At 43.5% G+C, this 18,742-nt stretch overlaps 1 protein-coding gene across 1 annotated transcript in view; it reads right to left on the bottom strand.

Annotated features, from left to right (window-relative positions):
* Nucleotides 1-1,188: 1,188 nt before the first annotated feature.
* The window catches only part of BBS4 (Bardet-Biedl syndrome 4), a 36,000-nt gene continuing 18,446 nt past the window's right edge, over nt 1,189-18,742 (bottom strand). The window contains exons 8-12 of the mRNA XM_075669484.1: nt 11,717-11,938; nt 6,511-6,682; nt 4,904-4,973; nt 4,111-4,249; nt 1,189-2,695 (exon numbers count right to left, since the gene is read on the bottom strand). Of these exons, the coding sequence (XP_075525599.1) occupies nt 2,570-2,695; nt 4,111-4,249; nt 4,904-4,973; nt 6,511-6,682; nt 11,717-11,938 (729 nt within the window). The 3' untranslated portion in view covers nt 1,189-2,569. The remainder of the gene's footprint in view (nt 2,696-4,110; nt 4,250-4,903; nt 4,974-6,510; nt 6,683-11,716; nt 11,939-18,742) is intronic.

The raw sequence follows: 18,742 nt of genomic DNA on the forward strand, positions 1-18,742 counted from the left end.
AAACCAGCCATGCTGAAGAAGCGTAAGGCGGACAGAGCCTGGCGAAAGTTGCCGAAATTAGAGAGTTGTAGAATACGGGACGCAAGAGGCTTGCGTTTCGCTTGCCTACGCAAACCGCTGGGTCTCCTGTATAATACCCGAGCAGACTTCGTTCTTGGGTATGCAAGCCCCCTGCACCCCGTAATCTAAAACTCTCCATTGGCACATAGCCCGGTACTTTTCTGGGACAGATGACCAAACGACTTTTATGAGATATTGGTACATGATTTCTTCCATCTGAATAATAACGCAGCCAGTAGTTAGAAGACATACCCAGTAGGCGACCTTTCGCGTAAGCACTCTAACATACTTATCATACGGGGTGATCATTTTTAAGTTTTTCGGAATTTTTAAAACTCGCCTGTGGCAGAAAACATAATTCTAGTCCTTGAGCTGGATCATTCAGACAGGCGCACATTACTTTCACGAGAACTTGAAACACATATTCAACTAATTTTTAAAGATGACTGCTTAACTTCTTAATTAATTAATTTACGGCACACATCGCGATATAGGAATTGTAGCCGGTGAGTTTGCAAGGCGCATCCACTTGGAATGAATTTCCAGAATGGCAACAGTTTTAAGATATGCGCCATCTAACTCGCCGTAAGAATGCACGGTTGTTCCACTTCCTTTTTTAACAAAACGCTCTTTTATCTATTGAAGCACAAAAGTAACTGAAACGTCCATGTATTTAGTCCAACACTTTGGGAAATAATATCTCGCAACTGTTGTCATCCTGGAGATTCATTTCAACTGGATATGTCTTGCAAACACACCGGCTACAATTCGTAAATTGCAAGATATGCCGTAAAGTAATTAATTACAAAGTATTTAGTGATTTTGTTAATTAGTTAATGTTAATAACACACACACACACACAAACACACACGCACGCACGCACGCACGCAAGCACGCACGCACGCACACACACACACACACACACACACGCACGCACGCACGCACGCACGCACACACACACACACACACACACACACACACACACACACACACACACACACACACACACACACACACACACACACACACACACACACACACACACACACACACACACACACACACACACACACACACACACACGCGCGCGCGCGCGCGTGCGCGCGCAAAGGACAAGCATAATCATAGTACAGTACAAAATTTATGGATTTTATTATAGAATCGATACCAGAGCATACGTTTAGTTACAAGTTGAATTACTGAAGTATATGGAATAATTAGAATTGATTAGAAATCACTGAGACGTCCGGGGACGAAATTAAAAATAAATCAGAAAAACATGGAAAGAATATTACAGTACAAAATTCATGGGTTTCATTATAGATGTGATACCAGAGCATACGTTTAGTTACCAGTTGAACTACTGGAGTGACTGTAATAATTAGAATTAATTAGAAATCACTGATGCGACCGGGGACGAAATTAAAAATAAATCAGAAAAAATAGAAAACAAGTATTACAGCACAAAATTCACGGGTTTCATTATAGATATAATATCAGAGCATAAGTTTAGTTACAAGTTGAGTTACTGAAATGTTTGTAACAATTAGAATTAAAAATAACTGAGACGACCGGTGACGAAATTCAATATAGATCAGAAAAAGATAGGAAAAGAATAGTACAGTACAAAATTCATGGGTTTCATTATATATATGATTCAAAGCATAAGTTTAGTTACAAGTTGCCACTGAAGTGTATGGAATAATTAGAATTAATTCGAAATCACTGACTACTGCACATCAAAGCGCAGAATCGTAGAATTTAGAGACCCGCCACGTGAGCACGACTTTGGAGAAACATCCGGAAGTAATGACGTCACCAATGACGGAACACAGATGAAGGTGGCATGATATTTAGCCGGCTAATTAATGAAAAACAGTTGCCTCCGAGTTCTATTCGTGCGCTGCGTTCGCCTAAAGTTAGCGTAAAGAACACCAACGCCGAGGTGCGAGTACGTACCCCTAAAGACACCTAAGTCAAAGATTAGGGTCACCTACCATTTCTTTATATAACGTTATATGTCCTCAACTTACTTTTTGGTACGGATGACTGTGTAATTTGCATTTTAATATCACAACGCAATATCAGTTTCCTTGATCTTTATAATTCGCTGTTTTTCTTTTTTTTTTCGTTTTCACCATTATTTTACGTGAAATGACAATTTGCTGTTGTCGCGCTGCCTAGTGCTTTGTTAATTTCAGAGCATGCTTTCTTGGTGTGCGGCAGTGGCTTAAGTACAATATAACTGGGACGCTGACCGGCCTAGGTTAGTGCAATGATAAAGGCCTAGGCAACGTTACGTACACGGCATTAGCCCATGCTTCTGCTCATTCCGCTGGTTCGACGCCTACTGCCCTGATGTTTAATCCGAAGTTGAATACGTAGTGTTTGAGTAAAAATAAACTGCGTAGATACGGCGGCATTATACAAAAATTTCCCCCATTCCGTGCATGAGTGTCGTCCACGCGTATACTGTATGTGACATGCTCGGGGCCTGAGAGGAGCACATTTATTCGCTTCTCTCTTGCGAGGACTCGTCGTTCCTGTCCGGCGAGTCCGGCACTTCGTCGTAGCTCTTGCTGTCCGCGCTCGTCGACTGCACAGAACTAGACAGGTTGTTGGCCATCTGCGTCACCTGAAAGTGTCAAAACAACGGGTCGCTCAGGTCCCCTAATCTTAAAAGTACGTGGTATGGGAATTTAACTGAAACAGCCGGTCAAGTGTGAAGTCAAGTTTAGTTATTTTCATCAATAAAAAGGAGCAGCCGCATAAAAGCTGCTATACGCGTACAGCATCTTGGCGGGGCGGCTAACCCCCAATATTTGACAGCTATCACAATCACGTCATTGTAGCCACTGCATTAAATTCCACTTGGACAGTCACAAAATGGAAATGCATCGAAGAAGACGTACATTCCGATGAGCACAGATCAAAAACGCGGATATACGTTATAGAAAAAGGTGATGGGTGATAGGTCTGATAGGTCTGACAGGTATAAAATATAAATACTGATATACAGTGCAGACACGACTATAGGAACCAAAACTATTCGAACAAGCTGGGTTGAAATGAATGTATGCGCTACTCCAAGCGAGGGCTGCCAGTGCGAAACGTGCACATGCTTACAAGTATAATTCACGAGGACCATTAAAGGAAATTATTTCGGGATCTTTTGCAAGATTCTCTAAGAATTTATTCAGAAGTGTAGATAGACTAAATTAGAGCATATGGTGCCTAAAACTAGAGCCCTTGTGTTGTTATCTGTCTTGTCCATGCCTACTTCTTCTTTCTTCTTTCTTTTATTTTTTGGGGTGGGGAATTTCAATTTATTCCGTATCATAAACATAAAACGTCCAACAACGCGTCTTGTTAAACTAGAACATTTGTTTGCCGTAATTTGTGCTGCATGTGCAAACATGCCATATAAGTTGTACATTTTTTTTATAAGGACAAATAAGAAGCAGATGTACTTACACGTATACTTCTTATGCACAGTGAAGATAAATGCATTTGTCGAAGCTTTTGCAATTGACTTCTCAAGCATTGCACTCTACTCACGCTTCGAGCATTCTTATGTTCCAGCTTTTAACTGTATGCTCTGGATGTTGCACGCCTCCCATACAAAGTAGACTTTTCCTTATGAGACGTTTATCAAATCGCCTCAAAACAGTCTCTCCCAACTCTCTAGTTTTTTTTTTTCATGCCAAAAAAAAAAAACATTTATCGTCCACAATTCATCCGCGCTGTACGTAAATAACTCGATGCAACACAAACACCAAGCAGTAAAATCTACCGCAGTTTGAAAGGTAACTTCTTGTGGGATTCTTACAGCGCCGTGTTTTCGTGTTGCTCTTGCACTGCTGTAACACGTACGATGAATCCTAAACAAACTCGGCCGCCTTTCTATCTTGCTCTTATCGAGTGTGTCGATTCTTCCGAACAGCGCGGCTCGCGATATATGCGCGCTCGGCTACTTTATCAGGAAGCAGGCGGGCTCGTGACCGTCAGCTATATATATATAGCATGATGAACGCAAGCCACCGCACTTACCGCCGCGTCAATTTCTATTCCCGAAGTCTGCTGCTGCTTGAGGCACCGCTCCTCGAACTGTCCGAGCAGCCTGGCCGCAGCCTTGTGATCTCCTAAGTCATGCATCAGGACGGCGTAATTCAGGCATACCAGAGGCTCCCTGCGCGGCAAGGAATGGACGCTGTGGGCCGAGGTCGAACCGGATTGCAGGGGACGAGGTGCAGACGGAAGGACGAAACTTTAATTTCTCGTGCCGCAGCGATGGCACACGTACTGTCTTGGGCGTTGCTTGGTGCGGCACAAGCCATAAACAAAAATTCCCTCAGCTGTTATACCTGAAAGATTGAGCGGAAAATGATGGCGTCTTACAAAGTTATGATCGACACGGCATCGGCATGCCATTTCAGATTACGTGCGTCCTGTCTTTCTCTCTCTCTCTCTCTCTCTCTCTCTCTCTCTCTTTCTTTCTTGCTTTCGTAAAGAAGTATTTCAAACCATAATTTCTACTTTTAAATTTCACGGACATGATAAATTCGACGCTCCATCACATAAATTTTCGTGCGTGTCGCCATGCATAACTTCGTTTGTATTTCAACCCTTGCAAACGCAGTGGGTATACCCGGATGCAGGCGGTCCCTCTTTACTGGTTGAGGTTTACGACATTTAGTTGTGTTTAATGAAGAGTGCATTGAGTGCTTTTTGGCGGAAATGGACAACAGACTGTCGTAAAAAAAACCTGCAGCGAAGTGAGCGGTGGGCAGAAATGCATGCGTGTTGGCGCAGACAGGCTCAGTGCCAGTCGCATGTGACGTACTCGTCCAAGGTCATGGCTCTCTCGTACGCCCGCTTTGCGTTGTCCGGGTCCTGGAGGTTTCGTAAAGCAACTGCAAGCACAATTAATACACCGGTTGAAACAAAGGATGCTGTCAAAAAAAAAAACTGAACAAGAACTTAACCGGCACTTGCAACAGCGTATACATATAGGCCTGGTTTAATATCAGCAGAACACGCGTACACTCTTTCTGGGCAATTTTTGCCTCCTGTAATACACGGAACACTTTCCCGCGACAGCTCCTACATTTGTCATGTGTCAGTCACCCGATCCAATAGGAGAAAAAAAAATTGGCTCACTACGCAAGAAACTAGGAAACCGAGCGCCCGATATTTATTAGTCATATCATAAGAAGCCAAAAAACCATAAGTCACCAAGGACAGCGCAGGTGAAATCACATGTACTTACTGATGGAATTAAATAAATGATAAACGAGTGGAAATGAAAGTCGATAAAAAAAACACTGGTCGCAGGTGAGGCACGAACCCACACCTTCGCATTACGCGTGCGATGCTCTTACCAATTGAGCTACCGCCGGCGCCGTTTTCCCATTCACTTTCTGCAGTATTTATGTTAGGCAGGCAAATCGCCTTGTGTCGATCAGCAGGATATCCCGAGCACGTTCTAATTTCTTTGGCAGGGTGTTTGCTAAGGAAGCGCAATGACGCCAGCCGAAACGGGGCAACACAAGACGGCAAAGAAAAGTGGTTGTGCTGCCTTAATATTGTGTCCCGTCTTGAAGCGCTGTTCTTTCTTTGATTACGAACAAACTAGCCCGTCAGTCAATCCTTGCAGGCATATAATGCTGTCGCATTAGAAAAAGAAACTTCAAATTTACTCGAATTACGACAGATGCGATTATCAGCCCAGGTGGACATGATCTGCAAGAAAAACTAAAACTATACCTTCATGATTTAAACGAATTACCGCAATTAACTCATTAGTTACGAGCTTTAAAGCACATGCTTATATTGGAAAGTTGAAGGGAACTGCCATAAAGGTGCAGTTCGGCGTATCCACATTTCACGACGGCTGTGTAGACCAAAATAACCGGCGTCAAGCTATCCGTTCAGTTTACCTGATTACACACGCGGCACCGCGAAGCTCGACTCGCCGTGTCCGAGCCCTGTGTGATGTGGAAGGGTGGCGTAATATGAAGCAGTCATCGCACTTCCCTCGTTCCACGCGGTTGAGGGCCGATTGGCGCTTTGCGCAGCTCCCAATTGAACCCATAGTCACTTCAGCAGCAGAGACGCGCGATGGACTGCTGTATCGCGCCGTACGGCGAAATTTCATTTTGCGCCGTCCCACTATGCCACACGGGGTTCCATCCCGAGCCACACATCGCGGTTGCACGTGCGTAATGACGTAAATTTAGCAAATAATTTGCGGGCAGTTATTTTGATCCCATGGCCACTCTGAAATGAAGAAAACACGGAACTGGACTTTTGTGACCAATCCCTTCAACTTTTCAAAATAAACATATGTGCCTTAAAGTTTGTAACTGAGAAGCTCATTACCTACCACGGTAGCTCAGTATATCAATCCTGTGTAGCGTTAGGAGCCGATAATCCAGGGGGTTTGCTTACTGGCGAGCAGCATGAAGAGTTGTCCGTTGCGCGGATTGAAGTGGACTGCGGCGTTGAAGAAATGGTAGGCGGAGGCGTACTGCTCCATGGTCAGGTGCACTAGACCAAGGTTGTGCAGGATCTGCCAATCCATGGGGTTCAGGTAGTTGGCCCTCTTCAAGCAGCTGATGGCCTGCGCCGCGCGTCATCGCGACCTTGTATAGTAGTCCTCCTGCTTATTCCATGGTAAGCACTATTGGATTTCAGTTAGCATAGAATAGACTAAATAATAATGCGCATCGTATAGCCACATGATTTTATAGCATTGAAATAGCACCGCAATTAGTTTTGTTGAAGCTTGCTGTAGTAACTGCCGCCTCTAAACATTCCTTGGCGAATAAGTGTATCGGATGCAATACCAGGTGCATAGGTTATTTTATTCCAGGCGGCGGCAACCAATTGCTTCTCCAAATGTACGTAGTAGTTGTGTTATGCCCAGGAGTATGGTACTATCTCCAACTGGGAGGCGTTATTTCAACCAATGAAGAGGCAAAGATCTCAATATCCGTGATTTTCTTTCTTTGTTTGTTTCTTTAACAAACGTACGCATTTTGGCAACTTATATAGCTTATAGTTTATTAACCAGTGGATCGCTGGACACTGTCGGATGCAGGGGAATAACATAGCAGATGCAACAGAAAAAAATGACCTAGGGCGCTATAACATAAAGCTATTCCACACTTTTCTATTCCAATTATGCAGTCAGGCCTCCACTATTTGTCAAAAACTTTTCGAGCCATTCACCCGCCCCCCGTCCCTGTGCCTGTCTGTTACGCGACGTCAGAAAATCGTGAAAACTCACCGCGTCAAAGTGACGTGGACGCGTTGAAGGCGCATTATTACCCTCAACAAAACTGAAATCTTTTCTGAATAGCCGGAGACTGCCCCGTTCTGAAAGAAGATGGCTGTCCGCCGTACACGGTGGTACTGGCTACTCAGAGCTGCCGGGGAACATGGATTTGCGTATGATGAAAAGTTTTGCGTGGCAGTATAACATTATTAAAATTAAATTATGGGGTTTTACATGCCAAAACCACTTTCTGATTATGAGGCACGCCGTAGTGGAGGACTCCGGAAATTTCGATCACCTGGGGTTCTTTAACATGCACCTAAATCTAAGCACATGGGTGCTTTCGCATTTCGCCCCCATCGAAATGCGGCCGCCGTGGCCGGGATTCGATCCCGCGACCTCGTGCTCAGCAGCCCAACACCATAGCCATTGAGCAACCGCGGCGGGTGGCAGTATAACATTATCGAGACCTTTTGGATTGTATACGACATCACTCTGCCGATTCTTCTTTGCAGAGGATACATTTTAGCGGCATTTCTAAACTTCCGTTGCACGCCACCGCGATTTTCGATCATCCACGCAAGCTAAGTAAGGAGAAGCGGATCAATCGCAGACGCCGGCACCCACCCTCCTCATCCGGTTATCCCCTTTTACTGTGCTGGCTTGGCCCCATCGCAACTCTCTCCACTTGAGGGTGCTCCTCGCCTCTTCTGAGCCAATTAGATAAGAAAAACTGCTCAATGTAGGCAATGCTATTCGCTTTGAAAGCAAAAGGAAGTGGCATCCTGCGAACGGGAATGTCATTTGGCATCCAGTGCAGCCATGCGAGCCTCTTCAGAAGTTAAGACAAGGTCTCACTTTTATGCGACGACATACTTACGCACCGTGTGGGACGCGCGGACTCCTCCAACTGTGATTAGTGAAAATTGCCCGAGAGAGTTGAGCACATGCTCCTTTGTCTCCGATACGGCATATGAAGGACAGTCATTGGCATATTCATAAGCGCTAAATTGCAGCAGATCACTGATTTAAAACGTCTTACTGGTCCTTATGCGTTCAATATCGTCGTACAAGAACGTGTATTACGCAAATGCTAACGCGAAAGAATAAGAGCTGACGCCTGCGACAATACCATGCATAATTTTTGCAAGCCCATCCCCATCGCCTTCTCTCATATCCCTTTTCTTCTCTTCTGATTCTCACTGAGCAGAAGTGACAGGTTAGGGGACGTTTACCCTCGACTTGCCTACCTGCTTTTCTTCGAATGAATGTTCAGGTAGCTAATTAAAATATTCACTGACTAAGTTTTGAATTATTCACATTAGGACACAGTGATATTTAAATGAAACAGCAGTAAAATTATTTTTTATTATTAATATGAAATGAAAGGAGAGGCCGCCACCATTATTGGCGTTGGTTACTCATTTCTGCAGGGCAAGAAAAACAAAAGCCCAGAAAGTTATGTGCACTGGCGAAAGTAAAATACCGCTAACATTTGCAAAGTTATACCCACAGAAGAAAGTAGAAAGGACACTGAAAGATATGCACAGTTCCACAAACGAGTGAAAGTGCACGAAAGAGTCTGAAAATACGCGCATAAGGTTCAGTTCATATCTACACAAGACACATAACAAGAAATAACAACGCTCTACGTGATCTACACACATGTAACATACTATACAACCTCTGGTATTCAAAGAAAATGTATTAGTGTGGTGAACCACTATACGTTTAGTAAGAACCTAATATATATATATATATATATATATATATATATATATATATATATATATATATATATATATATATATATATCTGCGATGCGACCTAAGAACATTAAATGGGTCTGTAGTCTTCGCCTCGTGGCATCGTGTCGAAGGCACTCGAGAAGGTGTTGCACGTGTTCGTCAGCGTGGCCACAATGTCACCGCGGACTAGCAAAGCAGTGAATCCTGTCCCAAGTCGCAGTCGGTGCAACGAAGTTACAAAGTTTATATCGCCGCTCAACTTTGCCGGAATGGACAATGTGATGTTAGGACCTATAAAATATAACTGAGCACTTTGATTTTTGATCAAACCATTGTTACGACTTTGAGGTGGTCCCGTAGCGCTCGTCACCCGTTTCGTGACAGAGCGTTGGTAGCGAAGACTCCGAGTCAGGCGTCGGTGAGAATAACAAAAGGGACTTTATACACTATATACAGGTCATTATACAGGACATGAAGGGATCGGCACTGGGGCCGAGAGCTCACAGCAAACGCGACTGTTCCCGCACGGCGACGTCCGGCGAAAACGCGTGACACATCTCACTCCAGTCGAGAGCGGCACTCTGCTCCCGGTGGGTCGGCGGATCCGGTTTTCCAGGCGGCGCGCCGCGGCTTATAAGCCCCCAGAAACCATTGTCACTCAAACGGCCCAATACAAAGTGAGCACTCGACGGTCGTCGGAGAGGTCCAACCAGCGACCACGCTGGCCACCCCGTTCAAAGTTGGCGGGCGCGGTGACCTCCAGGCAAGGGGAGGTACGGCGCCGGGCTGTCTGGCACTTGGCGACACGTTTGAACATGTTGCCCGCCGATGCTTCTCCGGAGGACACCACTGCCTGACGGCTCAGCATCTTGACTTGTCAAGGGAGAATTAGGGCGCTGTGCCTTTCGGCGCAGCCCCGGGTTTGTCCAAAGGGCGCTCGCAGGATAAATTCTGCATCTTGCAGATTCGGAATCCGGGCTTGTGGTAATGGCACAACACCATGTGTTTGTGCTAAGTCGGCAGGATCTATGTGCCACAAACAGGCGGGTTTCACTATGGGTAAGAGGGAAATTAATTGTATTTTCATTTTCGCGCAGCCTGTTTTGCAGCAGCGTCCGCTGTAGTGTTTCCAGGAATAATCGCAGTTTGCCGGAATGCACTGAGACGCTATAATGTGATTTCTTGCACTGAATTTCTTGTGGTCCTTGGTGATTGCATATACCAATGCATTTCGGTCTGTGCTTTTTTATAGACATGAGGACGGCTTAGGAATCACTAAAAATAACCCATTTCTGTGCAATCTCCATGTTTGATTGATGAAATTAGACTAGCACCACTTTCAAGAGATCTAGCCTTAAAGAGAGCTGCGAAATACATTGGGGTTGCAGCTAAGTTTTCCAAAAGCGTGCCTCAAGTAGTTAAGGATTGTTTGTACTGTAACACCAATGCATTATTCAGCAGATTTTGGACGCAGACATATCGAAAGTAACCGCTATAGTCTTGGAATTTACATGACCTTTCCTGCTTCTAGGCTTCAATTTCACAATTGGAACACATGTGCTCTAAAGTGAATAATTAAAAAGTTGATTAATGAATATTTTAACTATCCACCAGGACATTGCGATTTGTCGCTCAATTAAGTCATGACTACCTCGTTAGGTAATCCACTTGAACAGGTCAAGTGAAGTCTCAGGACCTGTTCAAATGAAAAAGGTCATGAGATTTTTACGGAAATTAAAACTAAAACTAGAAAAATAAAGACATGACATAGTACAGAGCTAAAAATAAAAACATGGATGGTATACTGCTGATAGCATCACGACAACAGCAAACATTTTCTCATTGTTCTTTTTTTCTCTTAAATGACATGAAATAACAATAAAAATATGTTTTATAATTTAGAATACGAATTAAGGGGGAATATTCGAATGAAAAGCCATGAAATAGATTGCTGAACATCTTACACCTCGGTCTGAGGAACTGTTAAAGAAAGCGAATGAATGCGAGGAAAAGGCAGAAACAAAGCCCTCAGTTAAACTACTTGAATGGGGAGCTCTCTCCCTAGCATTCATATTTGAGGGGTCGGGGACAGAAGAAAGAGTAACAGAAAGAATACCACACCCCTTTCGTTTCCTAAAGTTTTCTTGATATCACGTGCTCTCTTATCGCCAAGCTTGCTTCGTATTCTGCGAGCAGTGAGGAAGTGCAGCCTTTTCTGAAGCTCCCATCGTATATCCGTCGGTTAGCAAGACATATTTTCGGTGTGAAGGCGCATCTATTCAGCCCGCACACAGACTTACGTCGCCAGATGGGAAGCCACGCAGTTTGTTATGCCTTAGGTCTCATCAGCCGTTCTAAGAACGACACGAACGTGTGGCATTCCTGTGATGACTAAGGATGCCAGAAAACAAAAACTTCAAGAGCAAATATGTTCGAAATATCTACCTTTACTCCTCGTTTTCCCTGGCCATAACGCTTGCTCAAATACGTGTTCTTTCTAATGATTTTGTTCGTCAATATGTGCAGGTAAGCAAATACAATCAAAGGACGTTTTACGTAAAGTTGCAAGCAGCTGCGGATCTGCAACCGCGGAAGAATATCCGTAAAAGGTTGCGACGGGCCATCTTACCGCGACGTACTTCTTTTTGCCAAAGAAACACATGCCGACGTTGTTCCATAGAGCAGGGCTTTCATCCGGTGCCGATGCGATGGCGCGGTACTTGGTCAGCGCCACGTCGTAGTCGCCATACGTCTGCATGATGCTGCCGGCCGCCAGGACGGCCGGTCCGTAGCTCGGGTTGCTGGCAAGCGCCGCGCCCAGCCGCTCGAACGCCTTCGGATACATGTTGCACTGCGCAAACCATCACCACGCCACTGGTCGTTGGCGGTTGGAGGTATGTACCATATGAAGTTCTCCATATTGCTACGGATAGACGGAAACGTCGCTGTGAAGAAGCTGGACAAGATTTGATATACGACCGAAAAAGCAGGGATGTCAACGTCAGGAGCATTCGACTAGAGTAGTACGGAAAGGGGGGGTGGGGGGGGGGTTTAAATAACGTAAAAGCAACACTGGTGGTGAGCGTGAGCGAAATGTTTTGTAGAGGTACCACGCGCAAAACAAAATATCAGTTGTTCTTGCAGGAGCATAATTTCTTTTCTCGGCGTTACAGTCTTGTTTGTATAGCGAAGAAAATAAATGCATTCGACGTCTTTTTGTTGGAATTTGTATCATTATTTAGATGGGCTACAGTTGGTAATAGGGCCCAATCGAACATCGCAAAGAGACACAGAAAGACACGATGCACACACGCGCGCGTACTGTCGCTTCTTCTGTCTATACTTTCTCTGTCTAATCATGCTCTACTGCGACGGTCGTCCATACCGAGGCTCTGTTTTCGGCATTTGTTCGTCTTTCTTCCGAGTCCCTGACAATATTACCAGTCACGAATAGGCTGGCAATTGGTAAGTTCGCATCGGCCATTAAAAAAAAAATGAATTGGGACCATATTCTAGTTTCTTCACATGGGGACTTGTATTTGGTCCAGCCATGATATTTACTTATTTCCTTCGTCCATTACTCGTATTAGGTCAAAGAGCCATCCAATAAATAAAACATTTATTCAATCAATCAATTTCCTTAGCTTATTTCAAACTTGAGCAATGCTACAGAAAACAAACAATTCTGCGCGTATTTTGGCTGCTCCAACAACGGGCACACGCGGCCACGCACCCTAGATTGCGCGTGAGCTGCTCGCATGCGAGGCACCTGGAACGAATTAGTGCCGTGAAGAGAAGTGCACATAAATTGCACGACGATATTCATGCATCTGTTAGCCCTTACAAAAATGACTTTAGACTGTCTATAGAAAGTCTATAGACTTTTCATAGACGACCTTTCCTTTCTATAGATTTGGACTTTTGTTGATATAAAGTCTATAGACTGTCTATAGACGAAAGTCGATAGGGTTTCTATTTCTTTTTGTCTATTCGCAGTCTATAGACGGTCTATAGAAAAAAGTCGATGAGGTGTTTGTTTCCTTTTTATCTGCTTCCCCTCTATAGAATACCTACAGACGAAAGTGGATACAGTCTCTATCTATATTTGTCCATACTTTGTCTATAGACTTTCTATAGACGAAAGTCGATAGGGTTTCTATTTCTTTTTGTCTACTCGCAGTCTATAGGCGGTCTATAGAAAAAATTCGATAAGGAGTTTGTTTTTTCTTTGTCTACTTCCCCTCTATATGGACTACCTGTAGACGAAAGCCGATACAGTTTCTATTTATTTTAGTCCATACTTTGTCTGTTGACTCTCTATATTATGGACAATAGTCGACAAGGTTTCTATTTTTTTCTCTACTCCTGGTGTATTGAATGTCTACAGAAGAAAGTCGATAATATGTAATTCCGAGTTCCCATACCCCCCGCCCTCTGCGAACGTGATGATATGGCACTGGTTCATGCACGACGGCACCGCAACCCCGGCGCGGCGGGAAAACCGTGCAGACTGCTAGTCTGCGTTCGGTGCAGCTGCACCGAACGAGGATCGCGGCGGAGCAGGCACCGTCCGAGTCACCAAGGCCTTCCAGGCACCCGAAGGCCCTAAACCTGGCTGCTTCCCGGACGTACACTTCGCGAAGACCAGGTGGTGAAGGTCAGATGGTGAAGATGTGGCAAAGGGGGTGAATAAGTGGCGAAAGCCCGCAGACCAGGTGGTGAATTCACCACCTCTGAGTTGTCGTGATCTTGCATGTCTATAGATTAACAATAGACAAACATCGTTAATCTGGGCCCAACCCGTGTACGCTGTAACCAAGCGCAGGTACCGGTGGATAATACATAGCTGCATTTGATATAAGCCACTAAAGTTGTATACTGCTGAGATTGCTGTAGAGCCTATTTGTAGACTTTAGTAAACACATAGTGTATACCTCCGCATTTGTTGACCACATATGATCTACGTAGTCGCTCTCGGCAATCCCAAGACAGTCTTCACAGTTGTCGCATCACTTTTGCGGCAGTAGAATAACGGAAGCAAAACCCCGATCCAATTGTTAAAATATATGTTATGAACGCCAGCTTAGATACAAGTGGATTCGAAACAGGCATCAAGCTAACAGCAAAGACACTCGTAATTTTTGTAGCTGTCGATGTCGCGCATGTGGTGTTCGCGTTGTGTGTCGTCCGATTCTCGGATACTTTTCACATTGTCTTCATATCTCGGCTGCGTCACTAACATCGGGCGACTTTTGTTGCCTAATATCCTGCACTATAAACTCATCAAAGTTTCTCATTCACTTAAAATAGGTGCCAAATTCTCTGAGCCCACCCAGTATTTCGCCGGAGGTATGCCTGCGCAGCCACGCATATGAGTACCTCAATGCTGTACTGATTGCTTTGACCTATCATCGGAACAGAAAATTAGCACTAACATACGTGCGGGCATCACATTTGGCGGCACGCTGGAAGATATGCTACAAATACGCTGTATTACTCATCGACGCTGGCAATAATGCGTCTAAAACGTCTGAAGGGCCCCGTAACGGCTTTTACAAACAGCGCATTCATGTTAGCATTCCAGTCTCATACGATAGCCCACAGCGTTTGTCATACAACCTGCCAGCGCATATCCTTTGTCCACGAAAAAAATGCATAACGGAAAAGAAAAGCCACCCGTTCCGGCGCGCATGGCGCGCAGAGAGAGAGAAAGAGACAAAGAAAAAAATGAAGGAGGAAAAGGCGCTCACACTCCTCCGAGCGCGCACGCCCTCCCGGCGGAGCTTCTGCGCATGCTCGGAGCTCTTGCGCATGCGCGGCGGTGCGCCGTCTCAACGAGTGCGCCAGGCACGTAAACGGTTGTGCCGGTGTGCGGTGTCTCCCTGAACGTTGGTGTCTGTGTATGCGTGTCTTCTTTGTGGCATCACACGTCAACTACACTGAATGGTAAGCTTTATCAAAGACGTTTTGCGTCAATACTTCATGATTATGTGAGCGCATTTCGTAGCGCGAACCGGCTGCATGTAGCGCAGGCGACTCGGGTATAGTGTCGGTTTGTCGTTGACATGGTTTGATAACGCGCTCTTGTTCTCGCTTCTACTATACGGAATGTTTTACGGCGAGCGATCGCTCGTGCTTGTTGATTTTATCATTATAGCTTAGGTGCGTAAAAAAGGAAGTACACCATGTTTTAACTTGATACTGAGCTACCACTAATCGGATTGTGTGTGTTGGGCAGCCAGTGTGGTAGATCTCATTTAGTGGCGCTCGATCCGGCCGCGATGAATGCTGCACCGTATGTGTAGTGAAATTCTCGTGACACGCTTTACGTATATATCTCGAAATTGTGTTAGCATCAAGAATTTTCAAACAGACAGGCATAGTTGAATAACTGCTAGCGTACTCGGATGAAAGGCCGTGTTTGCGGGGCATGCATCAGCAGTGTGTGCGCTGCCGTTTTCGCATAGTTTAATAGTAGCAGTATTTTTAAGGTTCCTGGCAACCAATCTAAATAATTTTGGGAAGTTACAATCTAAATAATTTTGGGAAGTTACAGCAAGCAAAACACGAGACTTGAAGAAATATCTAGTAGAAATCTCTAGATTCACCCAATCTATTTATATGCAACCGCAAACGCTTTTGGAGCATGAAACCAGCGATAAGCTCAGTCACTTGCAGCTTCGCAACTTAGCCGAAAAAATTAGAGAACAATAAATTAGTCGTTCCGGGAACACCTTTACACGTTTCAAATTGAAGGCATTGCGTTTGACGGTAGTTGGAAGATTTGTTTTTTGTCTCTTTTTTTAAAGAATTTAGCAGCAGAAGTTATCTTTCGAGCTATATGAAAAGCGTTAAGCGGCTTCCGATGCTTCGGCGTTCTGCAGTTTACGTGCTCTTAATCACAAGGCAGCTAATGGCGCAGATTCGCATTGTGCTAATCGTGCATGGTATGAAGCCATTGTCGTGCGTAATAAGTGTTTCGGTTTTCATTACTGTTGCATGTAGTGCCGTCGTGTTGGACAGACTGCATACAATATGGGCTGTACAAAAGAAAAAAGAGCCAGATTATCAATTTGGTGGTCTTTTCTAAGTAGATAACGCACATATTATTCAAATAATTCAGTGGGCATTGCATTTGTTCTACCCTTATCAACACACCTAAGAGATCGTAACATGTTTTAGTTGATAAGTAACCTGATCAGTACGCCCCCATTCATGTGCATTCTACTGAAAGTGTGGCAAATGTATTCATCTCGAAGTATGAGAAAAGAGACATTGCAGACTGTTCTAAGCGGAAATAAATTGCAAATCTTAACGTGATTGTTCAAAACTGCAGTCAGTATGCTGAGCATGTTCGTTCGGCACGGGCATATTGCATTAACACCTGAAAAATGTGCACAGTCCAGCCGGGTATCTTTGTTTCGACAAGTATTATTATAGGAATCGTTTGGGATTCTCGCATTTCTTTTATTTTAATAAGTACACTGTGTGTCACATGAACCTGTCTTAAAACGAAACGTACCGTTGCTGCCACCGGTGACCATTACGGTTGTCTAACTGCTTATCATACTGTAGTATAACGAAACATCATAATGGTACTGATTAATATTGCCATGTAGTCTTTAGTCAGAGGTAAACAAAGTTAACTAGAGGCATAAGTGATGAGAGCAAATTATATTGAAAACTACTATTGAACCGTAAAAATAACTAATTGTATAACTCATTGTATAGTTTTTCCTCACATTGTTGCATTTGCTTTACGTGTGTCTCTGTGTCTTCCGTGCTGTACTCGTGTGGCCATCAATTACGAACTTGCCGAAGCCCTTGTCAGCTTTATTAATCAAGGGATTCAAGTCAGTTGAATCTAATACTGCATGTCAAGTGACTGACGTGTTATTCGTTTTATCTAAATATTATGGACTGGCAGTACTTGGCAAGCATTAGACCACAATATTTTTTTTATTACACTTAAGCTGCAGGCGTCATAGATTGCCAGAAAATTTTTATGAAAACAGCCAGGGAAGGCTTGGAAAAAGATCGGGAAATTTTAAATGGCCACATAGGTATGCTGTCTTGTTATATGTCATGCAAAGTTTCCAGAGAATCTCTGAGTTAAATATATTTTTAAAACGTTTCACCTGATAAAAATTGAAGGAAATTGGTTCCATTTATTAAAAAATAAAAGAAAGTCAAGCTTACTGACAAGGCATTTCTTACTCAATATGTGTTTTTTTTGCGTTAACTAAACGTCCTGAACCTCGATAGCCTAGAAAAAATTTTCATCTTTCAAAGCACCTTAAATAATTTACTGTAATAGAATTCATTCGAACTATACTATCAGTTCTGTTTCCTAGGAGGTGCATATCTGTCGTGCCATGACACAAAGTGCTCGTGTGGTATTTCGGGTGCTCATGTGGTATACCTAACTTGGAAACCTGTTAGCACGCCCAAGAGGCCTCATTACCTGTAACAAATTAAGTGACCATATCGATACAATCAGCCCATCTGCTTTCCGTTGAAGTTATGGCCAATCACCCATTCATTTAAAAGTATGAGAAAGACATTTAAATGTGTATTAAGCAAAATAAATTACAATCTTAGGCATGATACTGTGAATATTCCAGTCACGTCTTCTGAAAATATCCCTCTGCACGGGCATACTTAACTACCAGCCGAAAAAATGTACAGACAGCCCAACTGGGTAACGTTTCAGCAATAAATATAGAGACCATTTGGGATAAGTCAATAATGCATCATATATGAACTTGTCATAAAAGGGAACATACTGTTGCTGGCACGAGCAGCAGTTGTGACTGTTTAATTGTTCACCATACCATGCAATAAAACATTGTATAAAGGTGCTGATTTGTATTGACAAGCAGCCATTAGTCATAGTTAAACCGCATTAAGTATTGACTTAGATGGTTTGAGCAAATATATTAAGCTGCTTAATGAACACACAAAGAATATACACTTGTTATTTTTGCCTCATATTGCTGCATCTACTTATTTGCAGCATACACCTGCAGCACCTTTGGGACTAATGACACAAAGGCCAAGGCCAGCCTGGCGACCATGCTTGCCAAGGAGTAGTGTAAATATTTAATCTGTTTACATAATAGCATACGACATGAATTTAAGGAATTCATCTATTATATCGAGCAATAAAAACGGTGAATGCATTGCTGGTGCCTTTGTTTTATTTTTCGCACTGCATGATTCAGCACTATATAAATTCTTTCTGTTTATGCAACATATATGAAAGTACAGCTGGTTCAGAAGCATTATTAATCTACTAACGGTAATGCATAAGTGCAGATGAAAATGAACAGGTGCACATGCATAAATACATTCAAAACTTTTTGCTACCGCATGTAAACAAAAATGTAAACTAACTTGTAGATAGCCGCTATGGAGTTATGGCCTTATACACTCTTTGTAGACTTGTCTATAAGATGTCTGTGTATATAGAGTGCCTATAGATTAAAAAAATTCATATTTGTTAACAAATGTCTGCAGAATGTCATAGAAAAAAGTGTATCGGACTATAAAGTTCTGTTTTTGTAGACTGAAGTCTATAGAATGTCTATAGACTATCTATATACATTTGTATATAGACATTTCATAGACTTCAGTCTACAAAAGTAGAACTGTA

This window comes from Dermacentor variabilis, chromosome 1, assembly GCF_050947875.1.
Source record: "Dermacentor variabilis isolate Ectoservices chromosome 1, ASM5094787v1, whole genome shotgun sequence".
In the NCBI taxonomy this organism is placed as follows: domain Eukaryota; kingdom Metazoa; phylum Arthropoda; class Arachnida; order Ixodida; family Ixodidae; genus Dermacentor; species Dermacentor variabilis.